Source organism: Mya arenaria, chromosome 14 (assembly GCF_026914265.1).
Source record: "Mya arenaria isolate MELC-2E11 chromosome 14, ASM2691426v1".
Taxonomy (NCBI): Eukaryota; Metazoa; Mollusca; class Bivalvia; order Myida; family Myidae; genus Mya; species Mya arenaria.
This window is the reverse complement of record NC_069135.1, coordinates 45544298-45567417: the sequence shown is the minus strand read 5'-3', so window position 1 is coordinate 45567417 and position 23120 is coordinate 45544298. Positions and strand designations below refer to the sequence as shown.

The 23120-nt window shown below is 35.0% G+C and overlaps 1 protein-coding gene across 1 annotated transcript; it reads right to left on the bottom strand.

The window, feature by feature from the left end:
- Positions 1-7868: 7868 nt before the first annotated feature.
- Positions 7869-19413, bottom strand: LOC128218452 (V-type proton ATPase subunit S1-like). Its single transcript, XM_052926120.1, has 9 exons — positions 19257-19413; positions 16061-16187; positions 14807-14884; positions 12745-12964; positions 12267-12349; positions 11510-11796; positions 11147-11191; positions 9195-9447; positions 7869-8623 (listed from the first exon to the last, which is right to left on the bottom strand). The coding sequence occupies exons 1-9, from the start codon at positions 19364-19366 to the stop codon at positions 8375-8377; spliced, it is 1452 nt and encodes a 483-aa protein (XP_052782080.1). The 5' UTR covers positions 19367-19413; the 3' UTR covers positions 7869-8374.
- Positions 19414-23120: the final 3707 nt, after the last annotated feature.

The following is a 23120-nucleotide window of genomic DNA, read 5'->3' as shown; positions in this document are numbered from 1 at the left end:
AGCTTTCTTGTTCACATTTAAGTGCAAGAAAGGTCACTTAATTATGATCTGAATAAATTCATTATAATGTAAGGTCACATAAAGGATATATTGTGCTTTTTAAAAATAACATTTTTTCATCTCTCTAAAATTATGTCAAATGTAGTGCATTAAAATTTTATTATGAGTTTAAAGCTGCACTCCCACAGATTGAACGTTTTGACAACTTTTTTTATTTTTTGTCTTGGAACCAGCCAATTTTTGCGCAAAATCCATGGAAACCAGTTATATAAGACTGCTGACGGCAGATGGCAGATTTTTATATTAAAGTTAAAAAATTGATGTTTTAAGCATTATTCTTAGACTGTTAGTAACGGTTTAAGCCATAAAACATTAATTTTCGAACGGAAATATGAAAACTACGAGCTGATTGTTTGTCAGCAATCTGATATCATTGGTTTGAAGATGTTTACGCAAAGATTTGCTCTTTCCAAGACAAAAAAGTTGTAAAAACGGTAAATCTGTGAGAGTGCAGCTTTAAACTATGACAGGAATTATTTAAGGGAATGACTTTTTGTGATTTCTAGCATTAAAATTGTCTGAATCGCAGGAAATTTATAAATTATGTAAGGTATTCTCACATTGGTCACACTTTTTGAACTTTGTGCTGTCTTCTTTTTGTTTGTCTCAAATTAACTTTTTGTTTGTCTCAAATTAATACAGCATTGGCTTCACTTGTTGTTTATGAAAGGGACTGTACACCAGATTGGCACCAAAAAAGTTGTTCTTTCCTGTAACGAATCTATGGACACTTTTTTAATAAAATATTTTACTCTTTGATATCGTTATGGTAAATGATTACCAAAATGAAAAAAAAAAATGCAGTGAAGTGTCGTATCCACTATGCTATGAAGACTTACTTTTACTGGGTTGAATTTGCCAGATGTATACCTAACTCGCTAATATCATGTTATAACATCAACGGCAGATCACGCATAAGGAATGAATTCTACTCGGTAGACATACCTAGTAATCTTTAGTGCAGTGCCAAAGAACCATAACTCTATTCTTGCTTATTACTGAGTTATTGCTCTTTGTTTGTGTTTTTTGCTGTCAATTTTTTCAAGACATTACCTTGCAAACTACTAGATGGAATTTATTGAAACTTCATACAATGGTAAAGCACAATGAGAGGAAGTGCAGTGCAAAATAACCATAACTCTATTCTTGCTTTTTACTGAGTTATTGCCCTTTGTTACTTTTTTTGTCCGCAGTATAACTTGAAAAGTACTGGATGGATTCCATTGGAATTTCATACAATGTCAAAGCACAATGAGAGGAAGTGCAGTGTTAAAGAACCATAACTTTACTTTAGCTAATTACTGAGTTATTGCCCTGTTTTTTTGCTGTCATTCTTTTCCAGACATTACCTTGCAAACCACTAGATGGAATTTATTGAAACTTCATACAACGGTAAAGCACAATGAGAGGAAGTGCAGTGCACAAGAACCATAACTCTATTTTAGCTAATTACAGACGTATGGCCTTTAATACTTTTTTCTTGTTCCGAGCATAACTTAAAAACTATTGGATGGAATTTAATAAAGCTTCATACAGCAATTAGATCATAATGAGAGGAAGTGCAGTGTACAGGAACCGCAAATTCTATTTTAGCCAATTACAAAGTAATTGCCCTTTGTTCCTTTTTTCTTGTCCGGAGCATAACTTGAAAACTACTGGATGGAATGTAATAAAACTTTATACAATGGTACAGCACAATGAGAAGGAGTTCAGTGTACATGAATCATTACGCTATTTTAGAAGATTACAGAGTTATTGCCTTTTTCTGTTTTTGTTTTTTGTCAAACTTTTGTCCGGACAATAACTTGAAAACTACTAGATGGAATTTCATAAAACTTCATACAATGATAAATCATGAGAGGCGGCGTTCGGGAGAATTAATCACCTTCAGTGATAGCTCTAGTTAATTTTGTTATCATGTAGGCCTTCAACTGTACAGAATTCAAACATTTTTAATTCACAAAAATATGTTCTTATTGATAATGATTACAACTGTATTGCAGTTATCACAAGTGTGTATGGAGGAACACAGTGTCAGGGATTAGATCTTTTGAGATATTGCAAATTTGTTCATAAAGTACAAACCAAGAAAAGTGCTGTTCTGGTGCAGTCCCTTCCTCCTTCTTCAAGTGCAGCTAAATACCATAGCTATAGAGTCTACCTTCAGGTTCAGACATGGATTGGCCGAGACATTTCTCCAACTGCCTGGGGTTGGACGATGAATGGTGACAAACTAGTCCCGGTGAAGAAATCTCTACCAGCAGCACCTGAACGGCTTCTGAAGATGATACGCTGTTGTTGCAGACAAAACTGTGATTCAAAGCGTTGTACCTGTAGGAAGCATGGACTTTACTGTACAGCAGCATGTGGCGAGTGTCATGGACTGAGCTGTAGCAGTAAGGGTGAGTTTTTGATGAGACAGAACAGGACTAAATATTACCGAAGTTGAGATTGATGAACAATATGTGTTTACTTAACATTTATTTTACTACGCTGTATTGGTATGCGTGTTATACTCAATTTAAAGCAAATCATCTAAGTGTTATTCTATATAAAAGGATACTTATGTAGTTCATTTTTATGTTTGATTATGTATGGTGGTTCTGTACTGTACATATCAATTCATTAGTGGTATCTAGAGTACCCAAAACATGTGTTGTAACATTTTGAGGCTAATTTAACGACAATGTAAATTTCTCTGACGACCATGTATGTTCTTATTATTATGTTAAAATGTTTTACTCAATTAATAAGGAAAAATGAAAAGTACAAGTATGTGTTATTAAGGTCGTATACTTATATTGAATACAATTAACAAAATAAAACTTGACATGAAATTTCAAAATGATTTGCATTACCTGTGTGAAAAACTGGGTGGGGAAAACAAACATCAGTATTTGTAAAATTTCATTTCAAAATTATACGTTACATGATCTTTTCAATTTGTTAACTTTAAAACACCCGCATATCAATAATTGGTTGTTGTTGGTTCAATAACATACCAGAAAAGAGCATCCCAAACTTTAAACTGGCGTTTATTCAATTTCGGTCACAGTTTACAGGATATTTGACACTCTTAAAGGTAGTATATATGTAAACGTGATTTTAAGAATTTTATACTCGGAATTCTTCTGAGGACTTTTTTTCTGTGGTGTAGAAAAGCTTGATATTCACAATGGTGCTTGATTTATTTCTGTTGCAATTTGTTTGAGGTAGAGACCATTTCAGATCTAACTTGATTGGACTATTATATATGTGGCAAGATTATTAAGTTCGTTTTTTTTCTTTAGAATTAAGCAGTGAAAGCATTTGAAAGCATTTTTTTAAAAAACACTTTTTTCTCCAATAAAAAGTTTTAATGTGTCTTCGTCTAAAATCTCCATAAGGTGCACATTTAAACAAAAAATGGAACTCATCTTCAATGTCATTTGAGTTGCACACTTGGCATACACGTTCATGTCTTTCAATACGATTTCGTCCGTATCTTCCGGTTTCTATCCTTAACCGATGTGTAGAAGTTCTCGTCAGAACGACTAAACGTTCTGAATTCCTAATGACGTCCAACTATTGCTCGTACTCAAAGTTTAATTTCATATGTTTATACAATAAGGATAAAACGATGTTATTTTCTAAATCCCTATGCCATTCCTGCATGAAATTGTCGATCATGGTTTGTTTAAGTTGCACAATTACATGATTGCAATTTATAGATTGGGGATCGTCCCACACATATGCATAGCCATAGCTGCATAATAATTCTTTAATTTTTGATAACCAATTAGATTTACCATCGATACAGTCTTGTAACAAACAGTTATATTTAAATAGCATTTATAACTCAATTTTTACTCTTAACCACTTCCAATATATTATAATTCTGGAAAAATCTGTTTATATACAATTGGTATCGTTGCATTTCACCATAAATAGCGGCATTGCTACACGATAATTTAACACCTAAAATGCGTTTACAAAACTTCAAATGTATGCGTTCGATCTCTTTAGATTTGACATGACCCCATATTCCACATGCATAATTTAAAATTGACGCTACAAATGAGTCAAATAGCTCACAACAAACCTTAGGACTAAAAGTACAACTGTTTGGAATAAGAAATCTGTGCTGGTCAACAAGTTAGTATAGTCTTGAATTAAATGTATATTTAAATATATTTTTTTCTAGTTAAATTTTGCTATGGATCAAATAAGGCTACTACTTATAACCCCGCATATGGTGTTCAACTGTGAAGAAATCATGAACTTGTGATATGGATACAGATACAAATACAATTCTTATTTTTGCATTCAAAGCAAATTATTACAAAACATTTTTTTGACAAAATTAACATATTATGTTGATGGATTCATAATAGCAATGGACATAATTCCCTTAAGAAATTAAACAATATTTATTATATATAAAACTTCAATATCAGCTTTATTTTTGTCTTTTTTTATCTGACTATTTCCATGTTTTTTTTTATTTGTTGTACCAGGAACTTTTTGTATTTACATTGACATCATTTTAAAAGTTGTTTAATGGGTACAACATTTTACATATGAACCCATGAAATGTTGTATTGATTATGTATTAGACAGCATATAAGTTATGAAATAATAAAATATGATATTAAGCAATATTTGAGTAGTTAAATTAATACCATAGTTCCACCATGTTTTCATACAGATTTTTATACTAGATTGTAGAAAAAATCACATTCTTCAAATAATGCCATTGATAGTTATATTCTTTTTTTATACAACTAGCGTAATAACTTGATGTGACATCCTAAATGAATTGCATTTGATATGTGCATGTAATATATAGCGACATTGTATGTATTAAGTCATATGAATATTCATAGTCATGATATAAACAGAATATCACATATGTGGTAATTCAATTTGATGATTTAGAAAAATGCCATACTAATGGATTTAATTTGTATGGTAATTTAAGATACTTAACATTCTGTTTCTTGAATGTTTATCATTGAATGATTGTCGTTTGCAGACATTATGTTATGGAGGAAGATGAATCAGAATAAATTGTAATGCTTTAGTTGAGTTCATCAAACGATGGAACAAAACGTATTTGTAAAACAGTTATGTTTATTATTCTAAGTTTGAATGTTCTCTTCCTAATCATACATTTGTATGTTATTTCATAATTTGTTATCACTAGAATATAGTGGCCATGGCCTTCTGTATGTTACGTGAATAAATTTTGAATGTATTTTATTAGTTGCCATACAATATATTTTCTTAGAATACAACCTACATTTGCAGCCAATGAAATTGCAGATAGCATTAATTAATAATTTCAACTTTTGCAGGTGTTTAAAGGTCCGCCTTCTGCCACTCATCCAATACACAATGCGTAGACAATTTGTTAGCGAGAGGTAGTATTCTTAGACAGTTATATGAAGTAGTATTTTACTCCGCCCATTCTTAATTATTAAAATGTTATGGACAAAAGAAACGAATAAAAACAATTCAATCTGATTATTCTGCAGAGACATTCCGTTTTATCAAGAACATTTGTTTTACTATCGTGTTTTTCCGGAATATTTGAATTCCAAAATGTATGTGAATTTATTCTTCGAATTCCCCAAATACTAGTACCTATTTTAGACAGATTTCACCGTATTTTTAATACACTGGATACAATTGAATATGCGAGACATTAGCTTCCAACTTGGACACATGTGTTTTTGCAGATAAAATTATTTAAGATGTATTTTAAAGGAGATAAAATAATGTCAAAAATAGAATAAGACTCCGAACTTTATGCGAAAACTGTTGACTGCTACACATTTTATGAGGATATTCAATATTCATATTTAATGTTAAACAATCCACGATCAACACAAACAAAATAAAAATAATAGTGTTTCCATGAATTATTGTAAATGAAATACGTAATTGATGGAACAGAGGAGAGCCATTGCTCGACATGTAAGTGTCCTCTGCAAGCATGTTATACTTCTGCATAATTCTTAATTAATTACTGGAAAAAAAATATTATCACGCAAGTCTGCCCTATTCTGTGAATACCTGAATTCGAACGCGTTGTTGGACTTACTCAGCATTATTCGGGAAGAAAACAAGATTGTTCAATACATCATTCTAAAGGTCTTGTAAAAACCCAACCACTTGCAACATATTTGGATTTTTTATCTGTTAAGGTGGCCGGTTATGGTAAAATTGATAGAATGGGACTTTTGAGGTATGCTGATCCTAGCAAATCCCACCACAAAAAACACGGCCGTTACTTTCTATGGGAGCGACTGACACGTAGACCACCTTAAATCGCGAGTGTCCGTCCGTCCGCAACTTTTGAGACTAATATCGCCTCATTTGGACGATAAATAATTTCACAGTGAATAAATCTCAAATAAAGCTTCGATGGTGGTGAAAAAGAAAAAAGACCCGAGTTTAAAACTTTTCAAAATTGGTCAGGGTCACGGATCGGGTAAAGATCAGGAAAAAATTGACCTGAAAACATGTTCATAGCATATTCGCACTCCATTGACTGCTTATTTTTAAACAACGCAGAGTCCGTCAAATGAAGTTGTCCCAAGCATACTTTATACTTTATTTAAGAAACTAAACCAAATTGCGGTTTAACGACGATTTTAGGTGAAGGTCCCCCGAGACCAACTGCCCTACCAAATTTCAAGAATATTTAATGTAATTTGATGTCCCCGTTCAGGAGCTGGGTAGGATACCATCGCAAACGTTAGCAACTTTGCACATGCCACACAACCTGCCCGCCTTCGACCGATTGTCTAAGTCGAAATAGTTTAATCAAGTGGTTTCTTTAATTATTTTCTTGTAGCAATAACATTTCTGTGAAAATCATGTCTGTCTTATTGCCGTATCAGTGTTCGTTCATCAGTGCGTATCAAAATACAATCGTGAAACGGCTCTTTACACATGTTCCGCCTTCCTCGCCATATTTTTTGAATTGACACTTTTATTCAAAAATCAATAATACACATGTATAATAAACATCAATTTTGACTGATAAACCTTTAACTTCTTAGTAAATAATGCATTTTTTTTTTTTTTTTTACTGATAACAAGATTGTAACTGTGTATTTAAAAGCAGAAAGCGCATAAAATATTAAATGATTGGTGAATGCTAAAAGATTTACTGTGGTGTACTTTAGTCTCATAAGGTAGAAATACCGTATTTTATGCTCATTTTTATCATATTAAACTCGGTATCCTTAAAAACCCCATTGTTTTCGACATTTCTTCATCCTGGAATATTAAAACAATATCATTAAATATGGTTAATCTTATCTAAGAGTTAGAGTGCATCTTTGAAGATGTCTTATTGCGGTTCGTTTTATTAAACAGTTATAGTAGATTAGAACTACACAGTAAATGTATATATTCCTTTTATATTTACGTTGCCCCTAATTTACTCAGCTGAACCCTGTTGACTCGAACTCACTTAGCTCGAACTCCTCGTTGGCTCGAACTGGATGTAATGGACCGATTTATTAATACTAAATGTAAGCATTCCCGCTTAGCTCGATGTATTTTTGCCGTTCTTGGGAGATCAAGCCAACGAGGTTGGACTGGATGCGTTCTTTCATACAAACAGCTTACACTTCCAGAGCTCATCGTTTAATGTTTGTCTAGTTTTTTGGTGAACCGGCTCATAGACCTTGGCCAAGACTATGTGATTATTTTTCATATTGTGAAAAGTTGACGACGACAACACACGCCATGCACAGTATATATGTTTCTGGTATATTTTCTTATTAAAGGATGTAAATAGGAAAAGACGTAGGTCAAAGTTGGTATTTATTTTTAATTCCCCGCCACGGAGTGGGGAGGGGATTATAGGAATGCACTTCGCCCGTCTGTCAGTCTGTCCGTCAATATATAACTGAAATTTTCTAATTCCATATTCGAATCTGATTTACGGTCCTGGAGTTACATTCTTTGAAAATATTTTGCTACCGCTGTGTTTCACATCAATCCCTTTGAGACAACCCCCGGATAAAAATAGTGAATCATGATGCCACAACAACATGTGTACATTGAGTACATATAAATGACTGAATTCTTTATATAATTTTTATTGGATAAGTTTGCCAACATATGATATACAAGCAAATAGAATGTTCAATTTGAGTACTTACTATTGATACAGAATACAAGCCGACGTTCAATCATGTGAACAAAGAATCAATGTAACAGCAAAATCTGCATGTATGTATATTTTCATAGTATGTTCGGTAGTTAATTCAAAGAAGATGCGTCATGTCTCGTATTAACATCCTTTCATCATTTGCTACTCATTAACAGTGACGGTGATGGTTTTTGCCTTGGGGTCGTCAAATCTGTCCATGGTTGTGATGTTTGCGATCATAGTGAGTCCGTAGAACAAGATTAGTATGAGGAAGAGCGTAGAGATGATCCCCATCCAGATCGGGACAGTGAAGAATTCCACGCACTCCCAGACATCCGTAGAGAATGGGATAGATGTGTTCGTGAAATCACGCCCGCCTAATCCCTTACTGGTGTTGAAAGAAACTTCAATCTGGAAAAAAACACAAATCACGTTAATATACGAAAAATTTTGTGATGCACAAAATGCCTCCACAAGTGTCTTTTTCATTTTATAAAAGAAATTGTCAAAGCTTTCATACATTATACCAAGCTAAAATGTTACAGCATTGTATACACAGTACTGGTCCATGGGGTAAACAATTTTATAAGCTAAGAGCGATTATGTAAGATCCTAACTGAATTCATTATCCATTCATTTTAACATGTTACTTCTTGATTTCTGAAAGTAATGTTGTTCTGATTAGTCATGGTGGAAAAACACAACCGGTTATGCATCTTTCTTCAGTATTTATTACTAAAAGGAAGAATAAAGTATATTGCATGTATGACTATGGTCAACATAATCTAAACCCCTGATTTATAAGGATTCTGACAATGATCGAAATTGTAAAAAGTCTCGGTTTTTTTCATATGTTTATATATTCAAGTTGATAGTCATAGGGTTCATTCTTGTTCAAGAAAACTGCATTTTGATGACTGCTCTGGTAACGATTACAGTCAACTATTGACCATAATGCCTACATCAACTACCGTGGTCGTACCTGGAAGCGTGTCATAGTGAGTGTGATCTTTTCCACATCACTGGGGTACACAGTTGCGTTGCTTGTGAAGTTGCGAACGCTTGGTTTAGTATACAGACGAGCACAGTGAAAACAGAATCCCCTGATCGACTCTATGTTGTAGTCAACGTCCATTCCAGTAAGCGTCACACCTTCGGAACTGGGCGTGAGGTCCACGGTGCCCCTGGTCGACTTCCACTGGGAGCCCATGTTGTCAGTCTGCTTTATCGTAAACCTGAAAACAATCTCATGCAGGTTAACTGTACCAAGCTATATGAAAACAAGTTCCACACATAGAAAGTACCATTCTTTTTCCATATTATTTCTATGTGTTTGACATCAGGTTGCACGGACATCACAGTGGTGACTGCGACTTCCTGGAAAATGTCTAATTTCGGTATGGCTTACATGAGTAGCAAGATGTAAACCCAGTTATTTGCAGGTTATTGCACCTGCATTGTTGATGGATGTTGAGCCATCTCAGAGGATAGTGACACATACATATGTTTGTAACAAATGTGTGTTATAATGCATAGGTCAATGTTTGACAATTCAAAAAATATGAAGAAAAAATCTTGACTCGAATGCTATTTTAAATGACATTATATAGGAGATATTTTTCTCCTAAATTACTGAAATTGAAAAATGCACCCATATATTAAGTCGTCAAGCAATGAACAAAACGGTGCAGAAAGTTTACAATTCTATGCATCCTTTTATTGGTGCAGCTTCATGAAAACAGTTCATGTATAAAAGGTCCATTGTATGACGTGCCAAATGCAACGAGTGCAAATCGTTACTACGACTCCATTAAAGAACAGCTAAACACGTTTTTCTAACAAAACATAACTCACATGTATGCGGCAATAATTCCGCTGGATTATGTAGAAAAATATGTTACCTTTAATGAAAACCTTATAATATGAACACAGCCAAGTCTTTTACCAGAACAGAATTACCAACCACACGTTTTTTGCAGATTTTGCTAATCGGTGCGATTTTTCCTTACCGTAGACGTTATCTTTTCGATCCACTTTTCACTATGACTCGCGATATAAACATATCGCATTGATTTCAATGACTTGCCCCGCGTCCAAACCCTATAAGCGGCATCGCAAAGTGTATCTAAATTTCGATTGCTCTCGTTAAACTTGTGTGAATGTGACTTAATAATGTATGAAATACAATGCAGCGTATAATTATATTATATTTATTATTGGTGGTTAAAAATCGCTAGTGACTTTAAAGGGAAATTTCAACATGAAAATTAGGCTTTAAGGCCTTCAACCAAGTTCTGTGAACTTTGAATGCGTGTTTGACCATAGTCACTTTCAATCGTAATTTTCCGAAAATCTTTAAATAGTAACATATACACAACAAATCCCATTTGAACAAACACTGCGGAATGATGACTTTTTTATGTAAGCTAAATTCAATTTTGTTTTATTAGTTTTTATTTAAAAAGTTATCATTCCTTAGAGTGTATGTTGACACTTACAAAAACGTACAATAACCTCTGCTCTTCCAACAAAGACGTGTGAAAAACTACGGAGCTACTAATGCAAATTCTTCCTACAGGCATGAAAGCCCTTTCGCAGGTATATTTAGGTATCAATAACTAATTTCCAAAAATGCTTTCATAAAGCATCAATATTGCAGCGACCCAGATTGTTGATCCTCGCAATCAGGTGAAAGTCATTCTGCTAGCACGGTACAATTTACTATCTTCTTTTTGTACCCGCCGCACGTGTTAAAAGACCTGTATGGCCGGCAAGCCAGCAGTGATATGATGCGTGCCTATTTTATTTTAATACATCCCTATTCTTTTGCAAAAATATGCATGGTTGGTAGTGTGCTAACAGGATTGAAACTATTTTTGCTAACTAACATGCTTGAATTTTAATGGACTGAAAAATATATGTGTAGCAACTTACCGTAAATTTGCTGTCCCATTCGAATTGTCAAAAGTCATGTTGATTCTGTAAACATGAAAAATCATTATAATTTATGTATAGAAGTTCTCTGTAATCAAACTTTTTAAGAAATAAAAAAGTTGACACACTATTGCAAGTCATAAAAAGTCAATTTCACCCAATAAAGCTACAAATCTGGAAATCTCTTAGAGGGATCGCACCAAGTACTAATTACAACTTGTTTCACCATTGTTGCACACTAGATAGTATAAAACTTTTATATTTTCAAAGAGTCATGCACCCAACACCCAACACTTTCAATGAACTTATTAATAGAAAAAAAAACAAACACATTATTGCCCAGACTTTTTTCGAGAGAATTACCTGAGAGCGTTGTAGTCTCCGTGAGGGGTTGCTACACAGTCTAATGAACCATTGATGGTGTCATTACACTGTTCCACTGTGATATTTGGTGTTTTGAAGTTCCACTGGTAGGTCTCTAAACGAGGTTTTCCAGTGCCGATGGCTTTACGAGTGATAGTCAAGTTCACATACTGGAGATACATGAGAACGTTCTGCTCATTGTAGAACGTGCCATTGTACGTCTTGTTGTCTGCAGCATCTTCTGTGGCCAGCAGCTGACGTCCACTGTGGACTGCTTCCTCTGACACCTGTACAGGTAATATTGATTTTATTTCACAGTGATAAATAGGTCATATATACCTCAGCTTTATATAACTTGACAAACATATAAAATCCACCTAACTATACAGGGCCATTTCCCATTCCAGGGTGATAAAAAAGTATCAAACATTTAATAAAGGCCCATAAGCTGCAGTATTGAGGAAATCAAATACATGTATAATACATTTCCCAAACAAAATGGAATTCTGTCATAGCGAAAATTGTCACCATTCAAATGTAAACGTTTTACAGATAAGGTGAAAATACTTTTGAATGTATTCTTTATCTTTTTTCTGGACAATTTTGCGTAGATGGTAAGAAGCATTTAAGAGGCCTTATGTAACCAGCAGGGAGTGCACAGGCCACAGCTGTTTTATACCAGCCTCACTTGTGCTAGGTTCTTTTCAACACAAGACTTATTGAAGACATAGCTACATGTATGTAGCATGTAGAGTACCTGCGAGGCCTCTGCGGTGTAGACGGCGCTGTACTGCAGACCTCGACGGCTCAGGTGGTGTAGACACTTACCGATATCCTCATCTGGAAACATTTAAGTAAACACAAGGTATAAAAATCCCATCTTTATTCTGTTGCCCTTTGAACAGGTATTAAAAGTTGGACACATATCATTATTGATTATCAGAAATTAAAGTCAATATACTGGTATCTATTCAAAGAGAACATTTTGTTATTGCTAGCAATCTTTAATAATCAAAATTGATTGTCTTCAATTTCAGAAGCAAATGCTCACTTTTCTGGCTTAATTCCTACCATTTGTAATGCATGCCAAGTGTTATCACTTTTAGTACACATTTATAATAAGATGATTTTCGTACTTATTGGTCTCAAATGTGATACCTTTATAAAGAACAATAAACAATTCATTGTCAAATATTGAGCCAATATTGCACATGTACTTAATAAACTAAACATACCATTCATTTTGAATTCAGAGAACTCATCTTTGCCAGAGATTGGTTTCAAACTGATTATGATGAGGTACTGTGTCCCTGGCTTCAGGTCCATGTTCTCCAGGTCAGTGGGGCTGTCAACTGTGACACGCTCTCCAGTGAAGGAGGTGGAAAGTTTCTGAACGGCAGATGTAGGTGAGGCAATCTCAGGGAGGTGAACAGAGAAGTTCTCATCCATTGCAGCCTAGTAAAAGAAACAATAGTTATATCATATTTAAAGTTATGTTGCCCTTACGAAAAAAAAGAGTAATTATATATCATTTTTTTTAAATATAATTTTTACTGTACTTACCTGGTAGTATTTGAACTAATGTCAAGACCCATATAAATCATCCGCATAGTATTAATGATTTAAAAAGTATAACACATATGTGGTTATTAGATATGAAACTTGTTTAATAAATTTGATAAATGTTAACTTGATTGTAATTTACACTATTTGGCCTCTTCACCTCTTTCTTTCACTTAAAACTTGAGAAATTAGTAAAAATGTGTTATACTGTAGCTGCAAAGGATTGATATACTATTTAAATCCATTCATATTCTCTCAAAGGCCAAAACTTTGAGATTTAAATTTTACTTAAACGGTTGAAGTTATATCCAACTTCATGGCATTGGGGTAATAGTGAATGTTTACCCTTTACATTATTGAATGCACCTTTTGACATAAGGGTAATAGTGAATGTTTACCCTTTACATTATTGAATGCACCTTTTGACATAAGGGTAATAGCGAATGTTTACCCTTTACATTATTGAATGCACCTTTTGACATTAGGGAAATCGCAAATGTTTACCCTTTACATTATTGAATGCAACTCCTTGACATTAGGGTAATAGCGAATGTTTACCCTTTACATTATTGAATGCACCTTTTGACATTAGGGAAATCGCAAATATTTACCCTTTACATTATTGAATGCAACTCCTTGACATTAGGGTAATCGCAAATGTTTACCCTTGAGAAGTGAATGTACATCTTCACATTTCTGAATGCACCCCCAAGACTCGAGTTTAAAAGTGAATGTATACCTTAACATTCCTGAATGCACCCCCAAGATGTGAGTGTAAAAGTCAACAAATTCCTTCACATTCCTGATGCACCCCCAAGATGCGAGTTTAAGAGTGAATGTATACCTTCACATTCCTGAATGCACCCCAAGAATTGAGTGTAAAAGTGAATGTATATCTTCACATATCTGAATGCACCCCCAAGACTCAAGTTTAAAATGAATGTATACCTCAACATTCCTGAATGTACCCCAAAGATGTAAGTGTAAAAGTCAATGTATACCTTAACATTCCTGATGCACCCCCAAGATGTGAGTGTAGAAGTGAATGTATACCTTCACATTCCTGAATGCACCTTCAAGATGTGAGTTTAAAAGTTAATGTATACCTTCACTTTCCTGAATGCACGCCCAAGATGTGAGTTTAAAAGTTAATGTATACCTTCACATTTCTGAATGCACGCTCAAGATGTAAGTGTAAAAGTGAATGTATACCTTCACATTCCTGAATACACCCCCAAGATGTGTGGAAAAGTGAATGTATACCTTCACATTCCTGATGCACCCCCAAGATGTGAGTATAGAAGTGAATGTATACCTTCACAATCCTGAATGCACCCCCAAGACTTGAGTGTATAAGTCAATGTATACCTTCACAATCCTGAATGCACCCCCAAGACTTGAGTGTATAAGTCAATGTATACCTTCACATTCCTGAATGCACCCACAAGACTTGAGTGTATAAGTCAATGTATACCTTCACATTCCTGAATGCACCCACAAGACTTGAGTGTATAAGTCAATGTATACCTTCACAATCCTGAATGCACCCCCAAGACTTGAGTGTATAAGTCAATGTATACCTTCACATTTCTGAATGCACCCCCAAGACGTGAGTGTAAAAGTAAATGTATACCTTCACTGAATGCACCACCAAGATGTGAGTGTAAAAGTGAATGTATACCTTCACATTCCTGAATGTACCACCAAGATGTGAGTGTAAAAGTAAATGTATACCTTCACATTCCTGAATGCACCACCATCACTGTTAGGGTTGTAGACATCGGCATGCTTTGTAAAATCTTCAACACTTAGCTAAAATATAAAGCATGTCAGTCAGAGTTAGCCAAAAGTATTTTAAATGTGATCAGAACAAGGAGTTGCAGTAAAAAAAAATAAAAAATACAAGTATTTTATGTACAAAGGTTTTATAGTATCATGAAAACTACCAGTATGTGTGTTATAATCAGACAATGGAGCATAAATCATAACCCTGCAACTAAATTGGCATTATTAAGCATGAGTTTATGTGCACACTTTACATAATGTAAGATTTTTTTGCCAGGATTCAATATTTAATGAAAACTCAGAATAGAAAATATGGCATGAAAATACAACGACCTTATGCTAAAGAGGATTAAAATAAATAGACTGGTTAACTATTTAGTAAATGATGTAGGTAAATGGTTTAATTATGTTAACTGTGCATAAATCCTGGTAACCATTATCAATAGGGATCCTTCCTTTGTAGTGTTTCAACCTGCCTACCCAGTAATATGTTCCTAGGCCTAATTGTTCATTGGTTATTGACCTTAATCTTTGACCCACTGACTTCAAATCTGCTGCTCTTCACCAACCTGCCTACCATGTTTGAAGTATTGGGGACAATGTTTTACAAATATTGATTGTGGCAACGGATATTCAGCTCATGGTCAACACTTCGGTCAACACTTTGACGTTTTACCAACTGACCTAAAAATCAACACTGTTCATCAACTGGCCATGAACAACCTGCCTACCAATTTTGACGTCCTTGGGCCCCAGTGTTCTTTATAGTTACTGATTTGAAACATATTTTTAGCTCAAGGCATTCACAACCTTGACCTTTGACCTACTGATCTCATAATTGTTAGTCTTTATATGCTGGTCATGACCATCCTGCCCACCAATACTTATATGAAAAGCCAAGTCTCCAGGCATCAGCATTCTTCAGTAAATGATTGGAAGCAGATTTTCAGCTCAATGTCATCACTACCTCCACCTTTAATCTGCTAACCACAAAATCAATAGGGTTCACAGGCTGGTCATGACCAACCTGCAACCTGTTGCTTCTTTTACACATTTGCCTGAATAGTTCAGCTCCTGATCAAATACAATGAAATTGCTATTCAAACTCATGCTTAAAAACAATTGAATCGTGATTCGAGCTATGAAAAAAACTTGATGAATATTGAAGAAACAATCCTTATACAGTAATCAAAATGAGCTGACCTTGTTCTGAACGAACACAATAAGGGACTGGGCAGGGTCGGTAGTCAGGGGTGTCAGGTAGTTGTCCAGGAAATGGTCGGCCTGGATAGTCTCCCCTGCGTAGCTTGGAGACAGACCACTCAGAGGCCTAAAATGGAAGCAATTCAACAAAAAATGGACATAAATGTAAGGTTATTTAGTTATTGAAAGTTTGTTTTTATGCTTTACTTTCTTGAATAAATACTTTTTTTGTTCTAAATAGGTTATATTATAAAGGAGCTCAGATGCTATTACCCACATTATATATGATATGCTATATCTTGTTTTTGGTTTAATACAGCCATCACATTTTTCTGTATTACACATGTGTTATATAACATTAACATGGCTCTATTTCTATTTGTCAGAAAACATATCACTTTGTATGTTTGTAAACAAGTTCATTGGAAAAACAATTGTTTAATTGGCAATATTCTAGCAAGTCATATGTTTATTTTTCATTTTGTATATATATGATGAAGATTCATTTGAATTCAGTTGTATATTTTCCATCTAAACCTGAAGATGAAAGCTTGTTTTTCATCTTGGTTTCCTGATAAACACCTTTAAAGACCTTCAGTACTTCATGTGTGTAAACAGAAAATGCTGTCATGAAATTATGAAGTCATGTTTTAAAAGAATGCAAATTTCATTAAATATTTAGTGTTTTTGCTGTTATTCTAACTGGATATCATCTTATTATGCATTCTTCTTATAAACAGAATCAAAACGCTCAGATGTGTCTGTGTATTTGAATTATTCTGGGTACTACATTTCTCCAATGCAAGTAGCACTGGAAATTGTATTGCTTCCTGGTATTTGGCTCATCACTAGAGTTGGGTAAACAGGTTGGTTGTTTTTGCAATTTTTAACTAGACATCAGTTAAAAATACACTATTTCCTTAAACTTGTCCAGAAAATGTGTAAGTAAGCTAGCCAAACACTCAGTTACTTACATCTTTCCTGAACTTGTTGAATTAAATTTTGTATTACAGTGGTCGAAATTAGCACAAGCCGCAAGCCCTGCACTTGTAAAATGCTTTTCGGGCTTGCTCATATTCTTGGTTTGTAAATCTGAACAGTTTTTACATTTTTTTAACAACATCTTTAAAAGTTTTAGATGTAGTAACTTCCAACTCTGCATGAAACATGAAATCACTGACCATGATGAAAACTTTACCAATACATAATGGGAGGTTGAGAAAGTAATTAAATTAACTTGGAAAATTGTTCTGACAAAATGGCGATCTCGCCAACTTTTTGACGTCAAAAACAGGAGAAAATACTGGAAGTAAACTCTACATAAAGCAAAAAAATATGTATATTTTTGTCTTTACAAATCAATTTTTTATCATGAACATTTCACTTAAACCAATAAAATATTGGTTGATACGTCATGTTATTGATTTTCTTAGCGCCACCTTGCCGATGGCCCGAGATGGCTATTACCATCTGCTTCAGAAGAAACAATGTTTAAAATGTATTGCATTGATTTTTCAATACACATATCAATTACTTTTTTTCTCATTTTAACGAACTTATATCATTTGATCAGGGTCTTCACAATGTACATTCTGATTGGTTAACTTCCAATAGCTCCGCCCACTTGCGATGTTTCGGTAATTGGATGACACGGCCCAATTATCGGATGAGGAGATTACCAAATTTTTATGAATGGCTAATTGCGATGTTTTGACTAATGGGACAGTGGCCAAATACTAGCTAATTGACAGATTTACAATGTGCTAAAATTTTCGGCGAAGTCAATGTCGCTTTGATGATACAAATGGGCAAAGTCTGGGAATTTTAGGAGACCACTCTGCCCAAGTCGCCCCCTCGCGAGAGCCCTGATGACCACATTTTATTGTCCAAGCTATGTGACCAATACCTGTGATTATTCAAGTAAGTCCAAAACCAGTCCACATAAACAGCCGCTTCAGAGTCTTTGAGATTTTTTATTTGGCAACTCTACTCATCCATATCCCACTTGTTGCTTCCCTAGCCAAGAATGACAGATCCCAGCGCTAAGTATATTGAGCGGAATGATAATGGGCACCTGCTAGATATTGCTAAAGTGGCGATGCTTTTTTGACAGGAGTGGATCTTATGCACCAGTCCAGGGCTTTTTCTATAGTACCCACGGGTCTGACTATCGGACCCATTCCCAAAGCAAAATATAAGATATTTTTCCCAATCTTCAGAAAAAAATCCCAATCCCAAAAAAAAAACAAAAAACATTTTTTTTTTAGAAATTCTTTTTACCTGGTTCATTTTCAACATCCTAATAAATTATGTGATGTGAAGTTTTTTAGGGAAAATGAACTCAGAAATCATTGATTTTTATCACATTCAGAGATATGAAATATTATCTGTCATGATTTATTGCAATAGATATTTACACCCCAAGGATTGATATTTCAGCCATTGTGGGTCTATTAAAGGGAAAATAAACTAATATTAAATCATTTCCTTATTCACAGGCGACTAGACAGCTTTTTCTTTTCACTGTAAAATTTCCCAATTTCAGCATTTTCACGACGCAAAATTTCCCAAAATGTCTAGGGTCTTTTTCCCTAAATGGGCAGAAAAAGCCCTGCAGTCAATTGTAACCAAGCGCCCCCCCTCCCCCCAGGTCCGGGGGTATACCGGAGATAGCTGGGGAAATGGGCCAGCCTTTCAGGTGGCCCCGCAGTGCCGGGTGGAGGCGGTGGTTTTGTCTTCGCTTTAAATATAGCGGGGAATGGGCCTTACCTAGGGTCCCTGGGGTGCGGGGGCATTTGGCGGGGATTTTACCATATGTTCGTCCCCACAGGACGAGATTTTAGCCGGGGTTGGCTGGACCGAAAGTAAAAGTCCCCGCTATTCCCCGGACGTACGGGAGCGTGGTTATAATTGACTGGTGCACTATTTAGAGTTTCATGAAACACTTGAGTGTAAAAAGAGAAAGGTCTTGGCTTAAAATAATTAGTGTGTAACTTTGTGTTTTTATTTATCAATGAAGTTATAAGTTTTGTGGAGTAACAGTTGAAGAATACTCGACTTTTGGCGTTTAGGGAACAAAAAGAATATCCAAATGTTAAAAAAGTTCCCTAAACGCGCATTATCTTATCATTGACATTGTTTGTGGCTAGTCCAAAACAGCAGTAATAGTAACAACTTAGTTGAAAAATGAACTTGCCTGTTTGGAGACCATATCAGTGCCGGAGTTTTATCTGTATTGACCAGCATAAAAAACGTAAATAAAACACCGAAAATGAGCATTTGTGACATTTTGACATTAGGTATCATATGAGCGTTGGTGGATCAATTATATTTCCTGTTCCGGTGGTTAAAGTTTCACTCGGAGCACCTCGGCTATTTTCCATTGAAAACAAGGTCAGACACAACTAAATAAATTTTCTATATGGGTGAGTACCTAAATCGGAACACTTTCGGCACTATGTCTGAAATATTTTTAGTTAGACTACACCACGGCTATAAAATTTTCCATCAGCATTCAAGGGTTCAAGACAAATTGATTGATATATACAGTATGGCATTTTTCAAGATACTACCAATCTCAATCTGCATGAAAAGTATTTTATTAACCTTACAGTCTAGGACGGCCATTTTTGTTGTCAGAGTACCTAAATATGGAACAGTATTAATTAATTATTTATTTTTATGTATTCTTTCAAAATTATTGCTACATGTTTGGTTTTGGTAAATTAATATATTTTTTTTATTTCCAGCTTGGACTTTGTCAATTATTTCAGTAAAATTTGACGATTTAAGTAAAACAAAAACAGGCTGTATCAGTATGCTGTGATTGTGGCAAGCATGAAGTCATTCCCCCGCATGCTATATATTGACATTTGAACATAAAGAACTTGGAATGATTGCAGTATTTGAAAGACTTACCACAGAATCATATTCTTTGGAACTTGTATCTAAAGCAATCATTTTTATTGATTAAAATCGTAAATAAATTGATCGCGATCGGAAAAACGCTTTTATAATGGTTCGATATTTAGGTACTGTTCCGATTTAGGTACTCACCCAGTACAGCATATTCTATTCTATAGTTAATTGACCAATCTGGGATAAAAAAATAATTTGTTCGCCAATTTTACCATATTGATCAGATGTTCATGCTCTCGATTAAAATTTTGCTGCAAAGTAATGTAGCAAACTACGATGAATACGGCAAGAAAAGGTGTATACATACACATGAAGAGTCAAAAGGAGTGAATATACTTTCAAAGCAGTTTTTAGACTATCTGCGCATGCGCACAGGTAGTCTTAAGACCGCAAACTCCAAAGAACTACTTCTATTCATGTCGTTTTAACCCAGTTTTTTGTCTCAATGCGCTCTATGTTTAGCAGAATGACGACGATATCATAAAAATAGATTAGTTGTATTGCGGTCCGAGTATGAGTTCTTGCTTGTTCGGCTATTTCGGCGCTGTATTTCTGTATCCCGGCGTTTTATTTTAAGCAGGATATAACTATTTTTAGATCGTTATATTTATCAAATTAATGGGTAAAAATAATGGAGGCTCTGGTAGGAAGGTTTCGCGGGAAAACGACCCATCTGATAAGCTCTGCATTTTGATAGGAATTATTTAATTAGTTCTAAAGGTGCTCGTAAAAATAAAATCATTTTCCTTATTAAACATTAAAAACATGTATGTTCATAAAACTTGCCTTACGTATGATATCTAATCAAAGCACCGAAAAACCTTTAGAATCGATCGAAAGGGGCATGCATTGTAACTTTAGATACATGGGGTTAGGTCGACTGAAGTGATACGCTGTGCATTGTGAATGGAATTATTGCTGAAGTTGTTTGTAAAAAATGATTTTCCTTCAACAAAACGTGTATGTTCATAAAAGGAAATGATGTAGATGATGTATTGTATTTTCCTATCGTATGATATCTAACCAAAGAAACGAAAAACCTTTAGAAACGATTAAACGGGCGTGCATTGTAAAATTAAATACATGCGGAAGGGGTATTCCGACGATAGAAGTGACATTTACATAAACAAATTGACACAAGACGCCATAAAATAGATATAGATATGTTTGTTTCCTCGCCCAGTGTGGGCACAAGCGCTCCTGGCACTCGGCACATTTTCACTTTTATCTATGTGCCCTTCACCCTTTCCCAAAGTTCAAATAAAATTTGCAACTCTCACATATTTGCCCGCAGACAGTCTTTCAGCGCTTCGCGCTTTGATTATATTTCTAGTTTTCAGAGTAATAACGAACTCCGATGACGTCGTTGCTGAAGGTGTGCGTTGAGCAGGTATGTCAACTATAATTGGCAAACATTGAGACACATTTGTACTCTTAATCTAGTCCGTGTTTACGTTTGAAATATCGTGTGTGTCTGTACTCCTAATGAACTCTATTAGATTGTGTCTGTACTCCTGTTGAACTCTATTGACACTGATCAGAAAATAACGTTACTGAGTACAATTTTGATTGTAAAGTTTATATATATTTCAACACACTACTCGCATGTTTCCACATAGTGGCATAAGGCTATGGGCAGAAACAAAACATTTGTAAAATATATGAAGAAAATGAGTGAATGCCTGCATTAATTTCATTATTGGCTCGTTATCCAAGCACTAAGTGAGTAGACGCTCATTTACAGGTGGGTGATGATGCAGCTACATATCCTAAAAGATTTCATTACTACCATGGCAACAAAATGTCTCTAATGTGACCCGGGAAGGTGAAATCAACTTAGTACATCAGAGATATGGAGACCAAAGACTGTATTTAGCTTTACCGGCGTAAGTGCTATTCGACGCTATAAATATACTGCCCTTTGTACGTGCTATTCGGTGCCATTTGTTTAATGCACCCGATCACCAATGACGTAAATTATTGAGACCTTGTGATCCCATATTAGTTTTGTGTCATTTGAGAGGATTTAACATGAAGAAAACGAATGTAAATCTGTACGTCATGTTTTATTTGTCTTAAAAGATTTCTAAATAGGCCATGTCAAGTCCAAATGAAATGAGTTGAAATGAAGGATGCAATAACTTTATCAATTATGTATTTTTGGCCCTTTATTTCAGCAACCAATACTCTTTCAAATGATGTTATTTAATCAATGTAAACATTATCGCCAATGGCGCGAGAAATTGACAAGCTCTATTGTACATAGAGTACCTTAATTTAAGTTTAAAAAAAAATATCATTATCTAGTATCAATATAGGTATACAATATATTTAAATTGTATAACCTTTTAGTATAAGTGCGAGTTTATAGTATTTTGTTCATTGAATTGCGTTTCTACGTCGAAATGACATTTTGATAAGACGGCCATTGTCTTATCACAGACCAGGTGCAATCGGAGTAGAAAACTTGATGATAACACGGTGGGTCAAAACCGTGATCCTTTCTTTTAAGACTTGCAGACGATATACCACGTCGCAGTTATGGCTAGCCTCGTTGTTTTTAATTTTGAGTTGTCTTTATGTATCTCAAGCACGGCGACAAAGCATAAGAATATGATTTTCGAACATTTTGATGGACATCAAACTGGTAAACATCATGATATGAAAACAGTTCGTCATTAGCGGGAGAAGCGGCGATAGAACTTAATTACGTTTACCTGAAGTTCCTGTCCGGCAGGCAACCGTCAGTGAGGATGAGTAGAACGGAATACCAGAACGTACCCATGTACGAGCTTTATCGAAACATCAACCTCTCACCAAACCCTTTTATCATCGTTCCCGACGAGGACGACGAGGAAGACAGCGATGACGACACCGTATTCAAGTTTCCTCCGCCTGCCAAATACCGCCAAGGTAAACAAACATATATTTCTTAGATATAAAGTTCATTTAAATGGGAAAAATATTCATAATGCTTACCGGGTGAAAATATGTCCAACCAGAGGGTGTTTTTTTACGTTTTCGCCGCGACATTCGGTACCAACGCAGGCATACTTAACGACTATCGCCCTGGACCACTGTGACCACATATTAAATCAACAATAAAAAAACGTAGCAACAGTAGCAAGAAAACAGTATATGT

Bases quoted from the DNA above. Each gene is read 5' to 3' on its own strand.
- LOC128218452 (XM_052926120.1), bottom strand. From the start codon at position 19,366: ATGATACCTAATGTCAAAATGTCACAAATGCTCATTTTCGGTGTTTTA. The intron at 12,350-12,744 runs GTATGTTTAGTT...AAATGTTTCCAG, and splicing joins CTCTGAATTCAAAATGAATG to ATGAGGATATCGGTAAGTGT. The intron at 11,797-12,266 runs GTACTCTACATG...TTACCTGTACAG, and splicing joins ACACCGCAGAGGCCTCGCAG to GTGTCAGAGGAAGCAGTCCA.